Source organism: Ammodytes marinus, assembly GCF_949987685.1.
Source record: "Ammodytes marinus genome assembly, chromosome: 5".
NCBI lineage: Eukaryota > Metazoa > Chordata > Actinopteri > Uranoscopiformes > Ammodytidae > Ammodytes > Ammodytes marinus.
Genome location: NC_137234.1, coordinates 34214318 through 34233934, shown reverse-complemented (window position 1 = coordinate 34233934; position 19617 = coordinate 34214318). Strand labels below are relative to the sequence as shown.

The window sequence follows — 19617 nt, the reverse complement described above, 5'->3', positions numbered from 1 at the left end:
GGCTTGTTTTGCTGTGTGGAACTTAAAACTTGTCGTCGGAGTTCCCCCGGACCATTTAGCCTCCGGCTCGGCTCGCACGTGCGCAGTAGCAGCCAGGATTGAGAGTCTCTTATGTCCATGGTGAGCATGAGGGTCAGGCAGTGTTGCTAACTTAGCAACTTTGTCACTATATTTAGCGACTTTTCAGACCCCTCTGGCGACTCTTTTTTCAAAATAAGCGACCAATCTAGCCGCTTCTTCTGGTGTTATTGGCGACTTTTGGAGACCCTGGCTGTCGCTAAAGCATGTATCGCTCTTAACTTCTAAACGAGCAGCGGGTGACTCCGCGGCCACTCCCCCCGTCCCAGAGCACTGACAGGCGGCCGAGTTCTCACGCAGCAGTCAGAGCAAGAGATAAACAGCTCTCCACTCTAGTGTTCCGTTTGCATCACTATTAGCAGTTATAGTAACCCTCGTTTACAGTCTATCAGTAGTGCAAATAAAGATGTTATACAGTGCTATCGAACAGAGAGCGAACTGCATGACGAAAGTCAACAGGAAACCGGAGCTTGCAGGCGCCCCCCTGTTATTCAAATCCCGTTTGAGAGATAACTTAAGATTCCAGGTGAATCATGAAAACAGTGATAGACGTTTGGAACAACGTCGGTTGTTTCACTGCGATCGCCTATGCGGCAACACGTTGAACATGCATTTTAGAAGGCACCAAAATAAATAAATAATTTAAAAAAAAAATACGGGGCGATAGTGTATTACAGAACAGTTAGTGGCGTTCGGAGCGCAGAATCTAGGTCTACTATAGGCTACTGACGAAAATCACACAACACATTGCATCTATTTATTAACAATATTTATGAATTTAGGCTATATTTTGCTGCTCCAACTCAAATTCAGCCCAGCCAGGCGATAGTTAAGTTTCAGTTTCGTTTTCATCTCCGTGGTATACAGCCGTTTGGACCAGCTGATCGGCTCCCGACAGCAGGAGTCAGTCTGCCTTCCAGTTGTACTGGGAAGTCGGATCTATGGTGCCAGTGATAACTGAACTAAATGATAAAATAAAGCGATCTTCTCCTTCCTATATCTGTCTATCTTTATCCCTCCACTGCACACTCAGTCACTACTATCCATGCTAAAAGGAAGCAGGATTATAATCTCATTTAGCACATTATTTTTAAATATTTTATATTATTTATTTATTTATTTTCTCCCCCATCTAATTTTGACGATTTTTAGAAAAATGTGTTGGTCTGTAAGCGCTAAGGGAGCATGTTTAAATAAAACCTGTGAACCTTAACTTTTAAATGTATTTTATTTCATGTTTCTATGTGTTACGCAGGCTTAGATATTAAGGTTTTGGTAGACTTGACAATTCATACTATTTTTTCAGAAAACCCTCAGGCATTAAGGACATGCATCCTAGATTACCATAGTCATCAATGGGTTAAGAGAGCTGCAACTTTTTTTAAAGTTAAAAAGACCCATTAATAGCCTACTGTATATTTTTTCATTGCAATTTTAGTTTATACTGAACCTACACTAGTATTTAATAAGTATTTTATTTATTGGAGAATTGCAGCAGTATTTTTATATTTGTTATGCATTTTATTTGTATGTTACATACTGTCAGCTAGTTACTGACAGCTAAAGCTGTTCATTCTCCCTTAACTATGAACCGTACCGTACTGTACCGTACCGTGACTTCAAAACCGAGGTACGTACCGAACCGTGACTTTAGTGTACCGTTACACCCCTAGTCATCAGTACTTAGTTGAGCCTCCTTTTGCAAAAATAACAGCCTCTAGACGCCTCTGGTAGCCTGTGATGAGTGTCTGGATCCTGAATGTAGGTATTTTTAACATTCTTACATACTAAAGCGATCCAGTTCAGTTAAATGTGATGGCTGCCGAGCATGGAAAGCCTGCTTCAAATCATCCCAGATTGTCGATGATATTTAAGTCATTGGACTGCGACGGCCATATCAGAACATTGTACTTTTCCCTCTGCAGGAATTTGAACTGTGTTAAGGATCATTGTCTTGTTGGAATATCCAACCCCTGCGCAACTTCAACTTTGTGACTGATGCTTGAACATTATCCTGAATAATCTGTTGAAACTGGGTTGAATTCATCCGACTATCCAATTTAACCAGGGCCCCAGTCCCTGAAGTGGCCACAGCATGATTGAACCTCCACCAAATTTGAAAGTAGGTAGCAGGTGTTTTACTTGGAATGCAGTTTTCTCCTTTCGCCACGTAAAGCACTTTTTATAATGACCAAATAACTTATTTTTTGTCTCACCAGTCCAAAGCATTTTCTTCCAATATGAATCTGGCTTGTCTAAATGAGCTTTTGCATACTCCATGCAACTGTATCTGTGGCGTGGGCGCAGAAAGGGCTTCCTTCTCATCACCCGGCCGTAGATGTTTTGGTGCAAATTGCACTGAATTGTTGAACCATGTACAGATACACCATCTGCAGCCAGATGTTCTTGCAGGTCTTTGGAGGTGATCTGTGGGTTGTGTGCAACTATTCTCACAATCCGCCGCATATGCCGCTCTTGTACTTTTCTTGGTCTGCTAGACCAGGGTTTAACTTCAACTGTGCCTGTGTCCTTCCATTCCCTGACAACATTCCTTACAGTAGAAATTGACAATTGAAACCTTTGGGAAAGCTTCTTGTAGCCTTCCCCTAAACCATGACAATGAATAATCTTTGTTTTTTAGATGTTTTGGGAGCTGTTTTGATGATCCCATTCTGTCTCACTTCTGCAGAGAGTCAAAGAGAAGTGCAACTTGGATTTAGGCACCTAAAATACCTTTTCTCATGATTAAACAGACCTTTATATGAGGTTGAAGGCTTAACAACATAATCCAACCAATTTTGTGTTTAAAGTCCTCAGTTTTACATGCTGTTACATGCATTAAAATCAGCAAAACCACAAGGGTTCCCATATTTTTGCACAGCCAGTTTTTCACATTTTATTTAATTTCATAAAACTAAATACTGCTTTTCAAAAAATCTCTGTTTGGAAAACATCCCAGTACTTAGCTGTTCCTGGTAAATGAAAGACATACCACTTTTATCTTTTTTTTGTGAAAGCAGAGTCAATTATAATGCCGGCTGAGAGGGGTTCCCAAACTTTTTCATATGACTGTACATAACAAGAAATTACTGGTGTTTGTATTCAGCGTCTTGAGCTGCCCCTAAGTGGACATATTAAAGATCAGATACATGTACAGCTATATAGACCTTGGAACTACATACATAAGAGGAATCTTTTTTTAAATTTCGCCCTATGCTTATAGTTGATAGTGTATTCTGCACATAAAATTAAATAACACAACGGTGTATTAGGGCCACTCTGGAGAAATAAAATAGAAAAAAAGGAGCCGCGGGAAAAAGGCATTTTCTCTGTGATAAAAGGCATGTAGTCTCTCCTTATTAAATATATCCGATATATCCAACTTTAAAGTTGCACATTTAAAAAAAGAATCACTGCGAATATATAACTTTTTTCGCAATGAATCTAGAAAATACGCCTGTCTCAATTTTTTTGGTTTAGTTTTCACATACTTTATGTCTCATGTGGCTCTGAGGACCAGAATACACACAAACCAACAGGCGATGCCATTTGAAATAAATAGCTGTGTCGATTCTTTTTCAACACTGTTTCAGTTTCAAATCAATTTCAAGCTCAGGATTGACCAGAGAAAGGGAGACCGAGGAGAAAAAAGAGAGATGGAGAGAAAGCTGATGCAACCCCTGTTGTGTCCAGCTTAATTCCTGCAAAAATGTCAAAGTGGTGTTATTAGACTTGTATCACACACACACACACACACACACACACTTGCACAAACACACACACACACACTTGCACGAACACACACACACACACACACACACACACACACACAGAGCAAAATAAATGAATGTTCTGTGAAAGAGTCAATGTGAGGTAAATAGAGATGCTTTTGGTCAAGGACAGTGCATTTGGAAGGCACATTGTTCGTGTCATGTCGTCATACAGTTTTTATCGTCAGCAGAAACAGGATGTGAAGTCTAGACACAACAGGAAGAAAGGCTGCTCAAAACTTAACATTCAAAATGACCATCTCTTATGAGTCTTCAGTAAACCTATTGACTGTTTTCAATGCAAAAATCTCACACAATATCTTGAAACTTGGACAAATGAAACCAAAACTATCTGGATGGCGAACTAATGCAAGATGTACATGAGGTCACTGGAATAGAAAACCACCGCATTCAGTTCCTGTAGGCATGCCAACGTCATATTCTGCTCACCACAGAGCCTAAAAAACTAAAAATTATGACAAAGCCTTATTTTTCATGCTGGAGTAATCAAGAACAATCTCAGATTATTATGTCATCATTCAGCACTGTATTAAAACCACATGTAGGCCTACTGTAAATTTATGCATGTGTTTTTGTGTATATATGTTATGTGGCTCATGGTTCAGGCGGTTACCTTGTAATATGAGACTAGGCTTTTGAAAAAAATTTACGAGAACAACTACAAGTCTTGTCGCCTCTGTGACGTCACCTCAACACATTCCCTCCACTTCTCGACTGACAGTGCTAATGCTAATGCTAATGGCTGGCGTGGACAATGCCAACAATCTCCCCACTCGAGAAATTGAAACTCTCCACATGTCCACTTGTGTAGTGGTTTTCGCCACGCTGAAGACTTTTGTCTTGTCATTGAAAGAAGGCGGTAAAGTGCATTAAAGACACAGCCATGTTTCTGAGCTAAGCGGGTGCGAGTGGTGGTGACGTATATCATAAGTGTCAAGAGCAGCGAAGAGCTGTAGTCCACAAAAGCGCTCTGCACAAAACCTGACCGTATCCAGCTTCTACTCGCTAAATTGTTCCATTCTTTGCACGGAAAAATACCATCTAAATCCATACAAAACATATGTGTAATCGAAGGCATTTCATGACTGGGACCAGAAAATAATAAATTTCTTTCCATTGACTACTGTTGTAATTTTTCGAGCCGAGAGGTCCCATGTCCCGGAAGTAAGACACTTCCGCTTAACAGCTCTATATCTCAGCCGCTAGTCCCCCGTGATGTCATCAGCAAAGTTTGAAACTTCGGCGGGCTATAAGCATTGTGGTTTGAACTAATGTGGCCATTGCTTTCACACAACCTACTGCTCCCGCTGCTGATCTAGCGTGGCTTTTTAAAGGTGATCGTTTAACATAGTTTAGATATAGTTTCGACAGGAATACTACACATAAGCTGGATGGGCTGACAACGTTTTTTTGCGGCACTTCACTGACTGTAACTACGACGCTATGACTGGCTAACAGTTAGCACAGAGCGGAACAAGTTACCATGATGCAACTTTTTACTTGTGCATATCTTGTGAAATTTATTTTTGTCACAAGTAAAAGTAGGAAATGTTTAATGAAACAGAATAGAAGGGGAATGCTCATCAGGTTAAAGCTGACCAGAGGAAGGGGGGAGGACCATATGGCCATAGGAAGGAGTAGAGGGAGGGGGCTACCTGGGTCCCCCGTGCAGCTGCTCCTTTGTCACTCCTCCCTCTCCCAAGTCTCATTGGTCCTCAGTTCACTATATATAGTATAAAAATATATATATTTATATGTAACGTTTATATATACACGTTTATATATGTAACGTTTATATATACACGTTTATATATAACCGCACGTTTGGAGCAGAACTGGGCACTATTGTATAGTTTGTCACTCTCTGTTCCAGCACACTCTATCTGTCCCTTCAACCATGGAGGCAGAAGACAAACTTAGAAAACTTTGTGAGTCCAAAATACTCTGAAAGATTTTGGACTTCGAAGTACTTAGAGGCAGAGTCTTTTAAAACACTTCTTTAAGGGTGTATTCACACTGGGAAAGTCCGCTAGTTCACTTGCTTTGGTCCAGACCAAATAGAGTTTAGATTTTTTTTGTTTGGTGTGGTCCACTTTCATATTGCCCCTTTTGCAAGTGAACCAGCATCACGAAGCAAAACCACACGTGATCTGAGGTCATTCATTCATTGGACAGACATTCTGGGGTGGAGAGAAGCAGGTAAAACGAAGTAAAAACTGCGAAATATATAACTGATCCGATATGGGGTTAAAAATAATAAATAAATAAATAAATAGGCCAACATCTAGCCTATAAATAAAATTTAAAAAAACATCAAATTAGTGTTGTTTCATATGGTTATAATATGGCTTGTAGCCTATACGATGTGAAACATAATATTTACTGTATTTTTGCTGCTGGACGCGCGGCTCGCGAGGAATAGGCTCAAGCTGACACAGCTGAATTAGCCGTGTGTCAGCTGGGTGTGAGTTCGGCGCGGCTCAGCTCCAAACTGACACAGGGGTAGTATTGACGGTACCGTAACATGGGATGCAAAGTAAAAACACGCACTTCATACAAAGCGCAGCGTGAACCTGTTGTCACTGTGCGGGAGACGCTCCCCTCTCCTTCATCTGATCGCTGAACACATCAGCATGTTTACGCGTCCTGTCTATCAAATGTAATATATTCGCTCGGGGCTCCCGGTCAAACCACAACTAATCTTCCTAACAATGGCGACAACAACACTTTCCTATAATGTGAAGCTGACAGCGATTTATTAAAAAAGAAAAGGCACAGTGCTTCCTGCAATTGGGTCGGATCGAGTCCGGCCAAATTCACACAACAAACGAACTGCAGCAGAGTACGTTTTGAAGCGCATCGAGACCACCTCTTCAACTGGGTCTCGGAGCGTTTGTTTGGTCCGCCCCCGAGTGCGATTGCTGTATTCACACCTGTCTGAAAGATGCGCACCGAAGGCGGAAGTGCATCTGAGTTCGTTTCAACTGAACTAAACACGGCATGTGTGAATACACCCTAAAACTCTTGAAACACAGATGACTTGGTAAAATTCTTAAACTTTAGATGGGAATGATAGACTAGGAAATCTCATAGAATGGTGAATGGAATTAACGGAATATTGGGTACAATGGCTCCTCTGTTGTGGCAATTTCCCTTAAGTCCTTATTATTTTTAAGATTTCGAGGTTGTTTAGATCAGGGATAGGCACAAGACTAAATTAGAGAGCATGCAATAACTCTGATTATCTTGTGTTTTGGCAAATTGGGAAAAATATACCAAGTTATCTATTAGGGGAAAAAGAACTCTATTGAATGAGTCAATAGGCATATAACCTCTTTTATTTTCCTTTCTTGTCCATTTTATGTCATATTCATATACTCTCTTGTATTTTGTAAATACAATCCCTTAAATGTTGTAAAGCCTCAGTTTGAATTAGTTTATAGCTGGAACAGTAGAACTTTAGGTATAGGTTTTTTCTTCAAAAGAGATGGTTTCGTCCTTGGGGAGGTAAGTACAATTTGATTCCACACTACGGCACATTACTGATTTAAAACACACACAACCTCATAAAACTAACCTCTCTGTAAGGAGAGAATATGCTCTAATTCCTCCCCGAGTTTAACGCGAGCGTTTAAATTCTGAAATAGTATATATGTTCTGTTTTTAGGAAGCGGGGTTAAAAAGCATAGGTTGCATAACACTGAATTTAATAACTTGTGGAGGATATCTTCCGTCGGAGAGTGGTGGATGAGACAATTACGTAAGTCTTCTAGCTTATATAATAAATAAAGGGTTTATTTTCTGGTAACAAACTTAAGAGGAAATACGGGATTTTCTGAAGCAAAGATAAAAGGGTTTATACTACACAGAAACCGGCCTCATCATAAGGATGAAGGGGTTCTGATGAAGTAAAACGCTGAATACCATGGTAGTTATTGAACATTTCCTTTATTTAAAAGTATCCCTGGTAGTCTGGAGGCTGAACCCTGCCCTTTCGCCGCTGCGGCTGGGGTTCGTGTCCTCTTAGAGGTAACCGTAGGGAGAGGGGAGATTTCTTTATGAAGAGAAAGGTTACAATTAGACCCCGGTGTTACAAGTTAGTTAATACTGGTTTATTAGGATATAAATAATAAACATTCAATACTAACTTATCATTAATGGTCGGGCTTTTCCGGTCTCGATCGCTTCAGTTGCTGGCCGTGACTGCTTTTTAAACCTGTGAAGGAACATTACATGGCACATCACGGATTTTAACAGCCTTAATGGCTTATAGGATCCGAGGATGGATTTCCTCTACAAGTGATGGCTGTGTCTATCTGTGAAGAGATAACGTTATTTTGTGGAGTTTGTTTGTTATGGTCGTTGTAGCCTATATTGCTGGGACTTGGGCAGTAGGTGATGCTGTTTTTCATTGTTGATGCCGCTTTCTAAGCATGATATGGGAACCAACTCTCAACTACACTTCTTCTTAATATGCTGGTTGGATTGGCTGTTGTGAAATATTTGGCATAAAAGACCCTTCTTGCATGTTTCATTTTTGTTATTGAAGTGAAGGCGGCGCACTGGTAATCGCTATACTAAATTTAATCCGTTGAAGTTGGGCAAGCATCCGGTGAACCCTACTACAATAACTGGATGCTTGTTTTGTATTGTGTTAAGCGTTTGCAAACAGTTGTCAAGTGACATGAAATATCTGATGGTGATGGTGCAGTAGTCTATCTGGTGTAGGATAAATAACAGTGGTGTGTGCAGTGCGCTGCTCTGTGGTTGTTGAAGATCAACTGTCAAGCTCTTCTGTTATGCATTAGTGTATATACTGTGATTTTAGCCTATATTTTGTATGTGGCTGTGTTGGCTGTATCGGCACCTGACGTGTGCGTTTCTCAGTGTTTGGGGGGAGGGGGGGGGGGGGTTGGTTGGTCTGAGTTCGCTACTGAATTCTCTTCTATCTTCTGCTGGTGAATTTATGTCTCTTTCTTTACAAGTTTTATTAAAACAGTGACTGGAAGTGGAGGTGATGATTAATATTGAATTGCTTAATCTGTCATTCTGTCTAGCACAATGAACAATCAAGCACCTACTGTAATCATCATTCTTTGTTCATCCGCGCTGTATCCCAAGAGGCATAATCTCTTATCTTCATTCATAAACATAAACTCAATGATTATTCACTGATGTGATTGTTTTGCTTTTTCTGTCATGTGCTACTTTTGAAAAATTCCGAACTAAGTGGCATTCTGGTCAGGTAGTTTTTAAAATCAGAAACAATTGCAAACTTGCATTGCATGATCACACAATGGATAGAGAGACGGTTTAGGATGATACTGTAACTCAGTATTATCACTGATTATTTCTTATATTTCGGATAGCCCAAAGTTGAGTCAAAAGAGCCCCTTTCAGACTCCATAAAATTGTCTGATAATCTGACCTGGAGAATATCCAGATCTACCCTTTCAGAGATGCAGCACTCAGCAGCAGGTTGTAGGTATGAGACACATTCACATTCACCATCAGTGTTGGGCAAGTTACTTCAAAAGCGTAATGCGGTATTTATGACTTGTTACTGTCATTTCAAAGTAGTTAGTTACATTACAATATTACTGTCTTTGAATTGTAAGGCATTACACTACTTTTACATTACTTTCACCAAAATAACAGGAAATATGGATTTGGTGTTCTTAATAGATCTTCTTGTGTTCAATGCAGCTCATTACACAGCATGTGGTGACATGGTATGGCTTAATGACTGAGCTAGGCTTAAGGCTAACAAAAGTAGGCTATATAATATAATTGTCACAGTTATGGCTCATGGTGCAATACATTTTATAACAGAAATACTGTATCTTTAGGTATTTATATTAATATCAATAGAGCTAGAGCCTACTACTGTAGATTGAAAAAGTAAATTGAGCCTCAAAGACTTGTTTCTTGTGTTCTGGCGACTTAAAAGCACAAACAAGTTGTTCACATTATCATCAACTTTTGCCTTTTTTAGTTGTTCCAAAGAATCTGCCTTATCATCTTGCCATCTAATCTAAATGATAACTGACCATTATGTTTGTTTATCGTCTCTCTTGCGTGACATTTTATAATAACAATAGTAGCCTAAACAGGGTTTTTCCTGGCTCAGAATGGGCCTTTGGGGGGTCAGTACGCGACCGACTTTTTTTGGGGTCGCGACAGTAAAGGCAATCGGTTTGTGTATTTTAAGAGGGGTGTTGGGTTGGGAGAGGGGAGTTTCTGTCCAGCTCAAGAGCATTTCAGTCAGCCTGTCAATCACTGCGTTACCATGGAGCTCACTGACGCTTATGAAATCACAATAAACAACCTGTAGATATGAAGTCAAAATACTAATAATGACTAGGCCTACCCGTTTAATACTTTAATTGTTTCTAATTGATCTAAACCATGGAAGAAGGTAGGGCTGCTCGATTATGAAAAAATCATAATCATGATTATTTTGAGTAATCACATTGTGTTATCACGATTATTAAAGACAGTTAATCATTGATTTAAGAACATTGTGCATTTATTTTTACTTTTAACAAGGTTTTTTTCTAAAAACACCATGACCTTGGACTTTAAACAAATGCCTAATTGAACTGAAAACAGGGAGAATAGAAATAGGCTAAATAAGTGAAACATATTTTTAATAATTTAATAAAAATATGTCAAAATAAAAATAACCAGTTGTAAATGGTGTTGATAGGGCACGTCTTTTGCTAGCATTGAATGTAAGGGCATGATTTATTTATGTCATGGAGCTGGCTGGATAGGCAGTTGCATTGTAGTGTTGACAGTTGTGGTGGCAGGAGTCAAGGAGCTTTAAACTTCCTGTGTTCTTATTCATTGATTGCTTGGTCATAGACCACTATGACTCGACTTAAAGTGAATAAACAAATTGGTCGGGATGTTTAAAGGTGCAGATCAGGTCGTAGGCCTATATCACTTTTCTTTCTCTCTCTCTGTCTCTCTGTCGCGTATGTCATGTTACTCGCGTGTCCGCGCGTGACAAATCTTGCACATTATTTTAGTTTGTTGTGAGTCTGAAGTGTTTTCAGACAACACAATTAGTTTTACCTTTATTCTCGTCATCTAGAAGTTTTTCAAAACACCCGGCAATGCGCAACATCTCCCTCGTACTCTCTGGACTAGCCGTTAGCGAAACTATCAGGTGAGGGAGGGGCCGAGCGGAGCTCACGGCTGAAAGGGTGCGCTGCATTTATAAGCCTGCATGCCCCGGCGAGCGGAACAATGATAGTTTAATAACGATTATCCCCGACCTGATTTCTTTTTTTACAACTGAGATTGCAAGTAATATGACTGGAATGGCGCGGAAATGGAAACATATTTGGAGCCGTTTTAAGTAGATTTTTATTTATTTATCTATATATATAAAAAAAAACACTTTGGCGCTGAGGATTTTCCTTTGGGGGGCGCTAAAATTCCTTTGGCGGGCGCCAAAATTTTTTGAATGCAGGAAAAACCCTGCCTAAATATATATCTCCTTTGCTGTGCGCTGGGGAGAAACAGACACGCTGGCAACTTTTCTGGTATCAAATTGGTGATTGCGGGATGATTTGGATGCAGCAGCCTATTTGAATGACATGCTGTCGGGCGGACTCTGCTTGACTCTCGGCCGGGTGAGAGGCAAAACATAAATAAACGGACTCGGCGCATCATCAGGCTACATAATAGGCTGGCCTGATGTGAAACTTCTCTAAAATATAGGCTACTTACTCAGGCTCACCAACATAAAACAGACGCGCACATAGCCGCGGGAATATATTCTCAACAGGGGGTGCTGAAAAAAAAGCTCAGCCTGCACTTGTCTCGCAACTCGCTACATTGATAAATACAAACTTCACCAATGCAAAAGTCTTACATGCAGTGTTGATGTTTTTAATATAAGACTGGGGGTTTCCCCTACAAATAGGTCGTAAAAAGTCGGGTCGTCTTATATGTGAGGTCTAATATTCGGTGTCCAGTAAGGGAATGCCCGTTACCAGAGCGATCATTCAGCTTAAGGGTCTGTGTCCACCTTGTTTCTTTTCTTTTTTTCGGGTGGAACACTGGTTGTGGGCTCTGAAGCAGCTGGGACGTGCGTTTTTGTGCTGGGAGAGAGAACGCGTGAGACTATAGTAGGCTATAAAAGGCACGGGAAATCGCCAAAGAGCTCAACACCCCCAGCATTGAATTCAAAGCCTCGACTCATTATGTTGGGAGTCGACGTGTCAGAGGCATGAATCGACAAAGCGATCAACTCTTACTGTGGCTTTTTTGTTGCAGCACTTGTAGTGCTGAGGAGAGCTTGCCAACTGTGCTGTCCTTTACGCACCATCACTGCCGCCGTTATGTTAAGATTTAAAAATTTGGGGGCGCCTTTAGCTCAGTTGGTAAGGCGTCCCCCTCCCGGGCTGGGCCCAGCAGCAGACCCGGGTTCGATTCCCACCCGCGGTCGTTCTCTGCATGTCACTCCCCTCTGCCCCATTTCACCTCTGTCTCTCAAATAAAGCATAAAAATGCCCAAAAAATATCTTAAAAAAAAGAAAAAAAAAGAAAAAAGATTTCATAATTTGCATCAAAGCAAACCCTTTTACCCGGGTTTTATTTTTAAAAATACTAGATTTTGACACTTAAATTTCAGAAGGCTCTGGATTGAAGATAGAGACAAAGTGTAAATGAGACAAATATTGAGAATGACCTAAAGTTTATCTGGGGAGTAAATTTTCCCATCTAATTAGCATATTATGACATCATATGTTACATGTTGTATTATGTAATTTCCATGAAATACCTGATATTTTGAAAGAGAGTTGAACTTATTTAATCAGATAACTTGGGCAGTCCATCCATTTGTAATGATGTCCACTTTGTTGTAAGCCAACAGTTGTAAACTAGAACTAGAACTACACCACAAAACTCATGTAAACAGTAGGCGTTTATGATTTTATTTTTACCCACCACCATTTTTATTTCCTTTTTTCTTCTATTCATTATTATTATTATTATTATTATTATTATTATTATTATTATTATAATATGATAATATTAATATTAGAGGTGGGCATAGATTAATTTTTTTAATCTAGATTAATTTTGGAATTAATCTAGATTAATCTAGATTAAAATGTCTCATTTGAATTCATTCATAATATGTGTGTGCTCCTAAATAATGACTCAAAGTAAGTCTTTGAGAACGTGTTTCTCAAGCCAGGTGGCTTTCATTTCGTCATCAGAACGAGTGTCTAATTATTGCGAACAAATAATATTCTAACAATTTAATCAGATATAAGGCTAAAAATCACAACATTTTTTGTGCTTAAAAAAAACGAAAAAACTAATTTGTTGGGTAGGCTATAGGCTATAACAGAAAATAAAGCCATTACTTTTGTGCTTCAAGTGAAACATTAAATATAATTTTTACATAAATAATAAAGTCCTTATAAACTTTTCAAGAAGCTGGACTAGAGTGAATATTGGACAGGCTTTATAGGTCCATGGCTTTTACCTGTGGGACAGCGCTTCACCTAACAGCTGGCTGCAACACCAACCTACAGTCTATCGACATCACGGCAACAGCTGAATAATGTAACACATTACACAAGTTACACTACATGAAAACAACGGGCTGTAGACGCTAGAGTTATAATTTCGTGTAGGAAACATTGTTGAGACTGGAATTTCGTACCACAGCGGCCGTTCCATAATACAGCACTCCCTTTAGCAATGGCTGAATATAAGACCTCCCTCTGCTGTGTATCTGCGGGAGCGAGTGGCATTAATAACTTAAAAACAGTAAACGTTTAACATGATTACGGGCGTTTAGATGCTTTAATCATATGCCGAATTTATAAACAGACCATATTATTAACAATAAATTAAGTTATGTACATGTCAGAGTTACGTACATGGATACATTCATAAGTAAACATTGAATAGACAGATTTGTGAAGGGGGTTTGGCGCTGAGTGTTACATTAGCGATCCTGCAGCCAGGTGGTGTGTGTCGTGGGCAAGTGATGGAGAGAGAGAGCGGCGGGTGTGTGAGAGAAGCTTCGCTCCTGCAATAAAGGCTCCTCAAGTGTCAACAACGGCCCCCGGCTATTATTACCCGACCAGAGAACACACGGAAGGGGGTTCACCCTGACGGCGAACAGCCATCGGCCCTGGAGGGAACCATCTCCCCTGAGCCGAACAGGAGGTGGAATAAGAGATTAACGGCGATATTTTTTTTATCGCCGATAAGAGTTTTGCGTTAACGCAGCACGTTAACGCCGATAACGGCCCACCACTAATTAATATATATAATGCTGTGTCGCATGGCTGCACCAAGCTGCCCATGGACGCACCGTGACCGGGGCCGTAGAAAGAGTGAACACTAACTCCCTACTCGTCAACTTTTTGCTTGCCATATCTCTAAATAACTCCTAAATTCAGCAATACCGCTTCAGCATAAATAGCTTTGTGGCACACTATCTCCGATTTCGCACCTAACAACAGCGCGATTCATTTGCAGCCTGGACGCGGAGGTGTGTCTCCTCTCTGCCCTGACAGCAGGCTGGGACTCACTCCGAGGGGCATGGGCTGCTCCGAGACTGACCGCCTCTTCTTCTCCTCTAGCAGTAACATTAGCGCGGGTTTTTTTCTCCTCTGCGAATCTCGCGGTGTTGGCCAATTTGTATAAAAACAACAAACCAGTCAATTTCGGGTTTAAAATGCATTGTAACGCGCGTTACTGAGATTTGTACCGAGTTACATATTACCATTTTTTTTGCTGTAATGCCTTACATTACCGCGTTACAGCAAAACGTAATGCATTACAGTAATGCATTACTTCCTGTAACGCGTTACTCCCAACACAGTACATTATGCCCATCCCCAGCTCCTGACGCTGACTTGTACTAGGGGGCCACCAGGGTAAAGTCAGGGTTGAACAACCCTGACATTTGTTCACATAGGCCTACAGCTCATCCGGGTAAACTCCGGAAAATTTAAGGGTATCAGTGCATGTCAGAAAGGTGCTATTAACGTGTGGTGAGGATTTCTTCCAGCACTGTTCATGCCTGTCACTCACATGCCGTTGATGACTCCGTCCGGGTTGAGCATGGGGACGATCTTGAAGACAAAGGCTTCCCTCAGATTGTGTGCCACTGGGTCAGTGCTACACAGGAACTCCAAGGTGCCCTTCATCACCCAGCTGGCGTTGGACTCACCGGGATGCACGCGGCCTGTTAGTACTATACAGGGACGATTACCTGCATGGGGGAAAATAGATACAGTGTGTGAGGAATATAGAGTTTGTTGAGATTTTGCATCTTGCTCAGTTACAGTAGTTACAGGATTCATACCACACAAACACGCACACACTCTCTCACATGCATGCACACACACACACACACACACACACACACACACACACACACACACACACACACACACACACCCACAAACATTATGATTCCTAATATACAGTATAAATTGCCTGTTTTTGATGTCACGTTTCTTTCTTTTCACTCACTATTCCTGCCATTTCCTATTGTGTCGCCCAAAGTATTGTCCTCTGTCTTGTTCACAATGGTATGTCTCTTTTCACAAAATAAAAAAATAAAAAGAGATTCATGCCTATGAAATAAATTGGCAACTCGTCAATCACTAATCAAAGCCGTCCCTATATTCCCTATGACTGACAGACATCAATTAATAATGGATATCAGGCTTGTAATAGAAACCGGCACACTGCATCCATCACAAGCATCTATTAAGCTCTGTCAGGAAATAGTGACAGCTGGACCATTATGTCTGCTACCAGAGGTCATAAGGGATGATTGTGATGCTGTGCAACGATCATAATTATCATTGCCGATTGTTTGCATTAACAGTGTGAATGGTGTAGATAGAATACCAACAGATGGCAGAGTGTGTGATCATTGAGGGTCGTTTGAGCCATAGATAGTAAATAATATGGATGTAGCATCCGGGCTGACCTCAGTTATTCACACGGCATCCAATAATCCTGGTTTGTGAGCCATCTTGTGAGATTTTTACTCCGCCTCACTCCTCTTGCCGAAAAGGGGAATCGACGTCACGTCGGGGGGAGGGAGATAGCTGACGTATACCTCCGAGGCAAAGTGAGGGACAACGGGCGGAGAGCTGTCACTCAAGAGATCGCGCCAATCCATTTTAACCTCCAAAAGAATAAAAACTAGCGTGGGCCAAAAAAATTCACCCTCCTCAGTGTTGTCATGGAGATATGACCTAAACATACAGACTAAAATGGTTTTGTGGCCCAGGCTGTAAATAGGTTCAATAAGACTTTGAAAACGGCCTATCTAACAAGTGAGTCAAAGAAAAACTGCTCGTCTTGGCGCCATCCCCAGTGGCACTTTCTGGTTACTACAGTTGTAGGTCACTTGCTTATTGGATGCCAGTAAAAATCGCTGAGGTTGGGGCTTGGTTTGAGCTCAATGACATTCTGCTACTTATCCAGTATAAGGGGAGTGGTGTTGTGTCTGAACAAGCATCATCTGGAAAGCTAACATTGGGAGAGGAAGTTTTTTAATCAGAGATTGGAAATGAGTATTATATTGTGCCTGTTACAGCTTGTTTAGGTTGTAGAGGTGTATTAAAACAGAGGCATTATTAGACTGCAATGGGAAAGAAAGTTAGTGTAATAGGGGCAAAAGCAGGATGATATCATACCGCTTAGCTCGCTCGTGAGCTAATGGCACATTCAGCCGATGTAAAACCAGTGTAAATATTAGCTTCAAGTTTGATTTCTACAGGAATAGCTTCCTACCCTTTGTCATGTAAGCAAAGTTAGTGTAATAGGCGCAAAAGCTGGATGCTACTCCCGAAGCTATATGCTACACTGGGTAAATAACAGGCAAATAACCATTGAGGACATTCCTTTTAGTTTCACAGATGGAATTACTACTCAAGTAGCTTCCTAATCTTTGTCTTGTTGTAAACGCGGCATTATTAGACTGCTGTAGGTAAGATATATTTGTGGATTATGAGCAAACGGCTGCTGTGGTGGTTTATGCAACATTCAGCAGGCCTTGCTGTACTACGGGCATCTTGACGCTTAGAGGGAAAAACAATTTGGCATATGAAGGAACATTTTTCCAGAGGGGGGCCGTGGACCAATAAGAAATAAGGGGGGGGGGGGGGGGGTTATCATAGACTATTGCACAGTGGAAGCTCCTTGTTATTAATGTAGGGGACGGGACAGGAGAAATTCTGAACGGAGTATATTGGGGAGGTTTTCAGAAAGGGGGAGAAAAGGAGAGTTTTTTATACAGGTATATATATATACAGTATATTAGTGCTGTCAGTTTAACGCGTTATTAACGGCGTTAACGCAAACCCATTTTAACGGCGTCAATTTTTTTATCGCGCGATTAACGCTCGTCATGGTCTAGCAAATGTTGTGGTTTTTTCTCATGCTGTTGTATCAACTAGTAATGTTATAACAACTGAAACACCACAAACTATACATATGGCTCGCATTTAAATTACTGTCAATTCAAAATTAACATTTCCTACAGCGTAATTTCACATTAAAATCATTTAACTGGCAAAACGGCTAAACGTCAAGTCAATTCTGACTTTTATTTTGAAGCAGAAACCGGAACATAGCACTTCCTAGCTCAGCTGCGCGACCTTCACTAGTAGAGTCTTCCGTGTGTGACTCTGAGACTACGCGGAAAAGAACAGAAAAGAAAGCCTGTCATTTGCAAAAGTCCTACTTATAACCCTGCGCACACACCAACACCTCCATGAATGTTGGTGGCAGCTGCCAGTCATTAATTTTCACTTTAATTTTCGCTACGAAGCCCCGGCTGCAGCAACACCATGGCAACCACCTGCACGCAGGCATAGAGTGTCCACTCCACACACAGTCTGAAATAAGCCGTGGATGAAAGACTCCCAAAACATTTAGGCCTACAACAACCAGTTTAATTTAGCCTTAATACTAATTTGTTTTATATACCCTATGTTGTTTTATGTTTTTTTTTTATTTATTTTTTTTGGGGGGGGGGTCTATATTGTTATTTGCACTGAATTGCAAATTATGATATTTTAGAAGAAATACACTGAATTACACCATTGTAATTCAGTGTATTTCTTCTAAAATATCATAATTAGAATGGGTGTGATAAGAGCATTAAAATGAGAAAAAAGAATGTGACAAAAAGAAATCAAGGGACATTCAGGCTAGAATAAATGAAAATGCGATTAATCGCGAGTTAACTATGACATTAATGCGATTAATCGCGTTTAAATATTTGAATCGTTTGACAGCACTAATATATCAATAGTATCCAGCTGCATCCCCGGAGAACAATACTGAGGCGGGGCGAGAGTACTGAGTCGGGGCGGGAGTACTGAGGCGGGGCGGAAGAAAATACAAATACATTTTGAATGTTATTTAGACAAATTATATTGTTTTGGCGATTAAGTTCAGGCATCACAGCTGGGTGGTTAGGGTTAGGGCAAGGGGATAGGGAGAGGTTATAATATATATATAGAACATTAGATTATGTTCAGGCATCACAGCTGGGTGGTTAGGGTTAGGGCAAGGGGATAGGGAGAGGTTATAATATATAGAACATTAGATTATGTTCAGGCATTACAGCTGGGTGGTTAGGGTTAGGGCAAGGGGACAGGGAGAGGTTAGAATATAGATAGAACATTAGACTATGTTCAGGCATCACAGCTGGGTGGTTAGGGTTAGGGCAAGGTGACAGGGAGAGGTTAGAATATAGATGGAACATTAGATTAGCCATGGCGCTAGCTCCACTCGGCTAACGGAACACCGCGGCGGCCATCTTGAGAAGGTCACGTCAAACAATAAAAAAGACCGCAGACCGATAGGCTACTAGCCCCGCCACAGTACTCCCGCCCCGCCTCAGTACTCCCGCCCCGCCTCAGTATTGTTCTCCGGGGCTGCAGCTAGACTCTACTTAATATATATATATATTAGAGGTGGGCATAGATTAATTTTTTTAATCTAGATTAATTTTGGAATTAATCTAGATTAATCTAGATTAAAATGTCTCATTTGAATTCATTCATAATATGTGTGTGCTCCTAAATAATGACTCAAAGTAAGTCTTTGAGAACGTGTTTCTCAAGCCAGGTGGCGCATCAGACCAGGGGCTCATCTCCTGTTTCCAACATGCATCACAAACTGCTTGAGGAAGCTGTTCTACTATGATAATTGGTGATGAAAATAAATAATGTTCAACAAGATGTTACATAGTAACGCGTTACCGGCATCGGACCTCTTTTTTCAGTAACGAGTAATCTAACGCGTTACTATCTCCAAACCAGTAATCAGATTAAAGTTACTCATCAAAGTCACTGTGCGTTACTTTTTCTGTCATTTTCCTTAGTGAAACATTTTACATAACTGCACAAGTGACTGCGATTGCGATTTAATGTAAATAAATGTGCGCGCATGTGTCTCTAAACTCTCCAACTGCTCCAACCGCTCCTCTCGTCTTTTTGGTAGCGCCCCTCGTCTCTGCCATGCAGCGTGTGTGTGTGCCTGTGTCTGTGTCTGTGTCTGTGTGTGCAGCAGCATTACGGCCGAGTCGAACTGTGGCGCAAAACAAAGTTTTCCCCCCGATGAAATATAGCGTCTGCTATGGGGATATTTAGGATTCGGGTACGGTGACGTTGAAGAGATAGAAGTGTTTAAAACTTGGAAACTTATAGTCACGTGGCGACCGGTGGCCACA

General features: G+C 40.8%; 1 protein-coding gene across 1 annotated transcript in view; it reads right to left on the bottom strand.

The window, feature by feature from the left end:
* agbl1 (AGBL carboxypeptidase 1) overlaps window positions 1-19617 on the bottom strand; it is a gene marked incomplete at both ends in the record, with an annotated part of 253412 nt that overhangs the window by 47548 nt on the left and 186247 nt on the right. The window contains one exon of the mRNA XM_080027750.1: window positions 14946-15126. Coding sequence (XP_079883876.1) covers window positions 14946-15126 — 181 coding nt within the window. The remainder of the gene's footprint in view (window positions 1-14945; window positions 15127-19617) is intronic.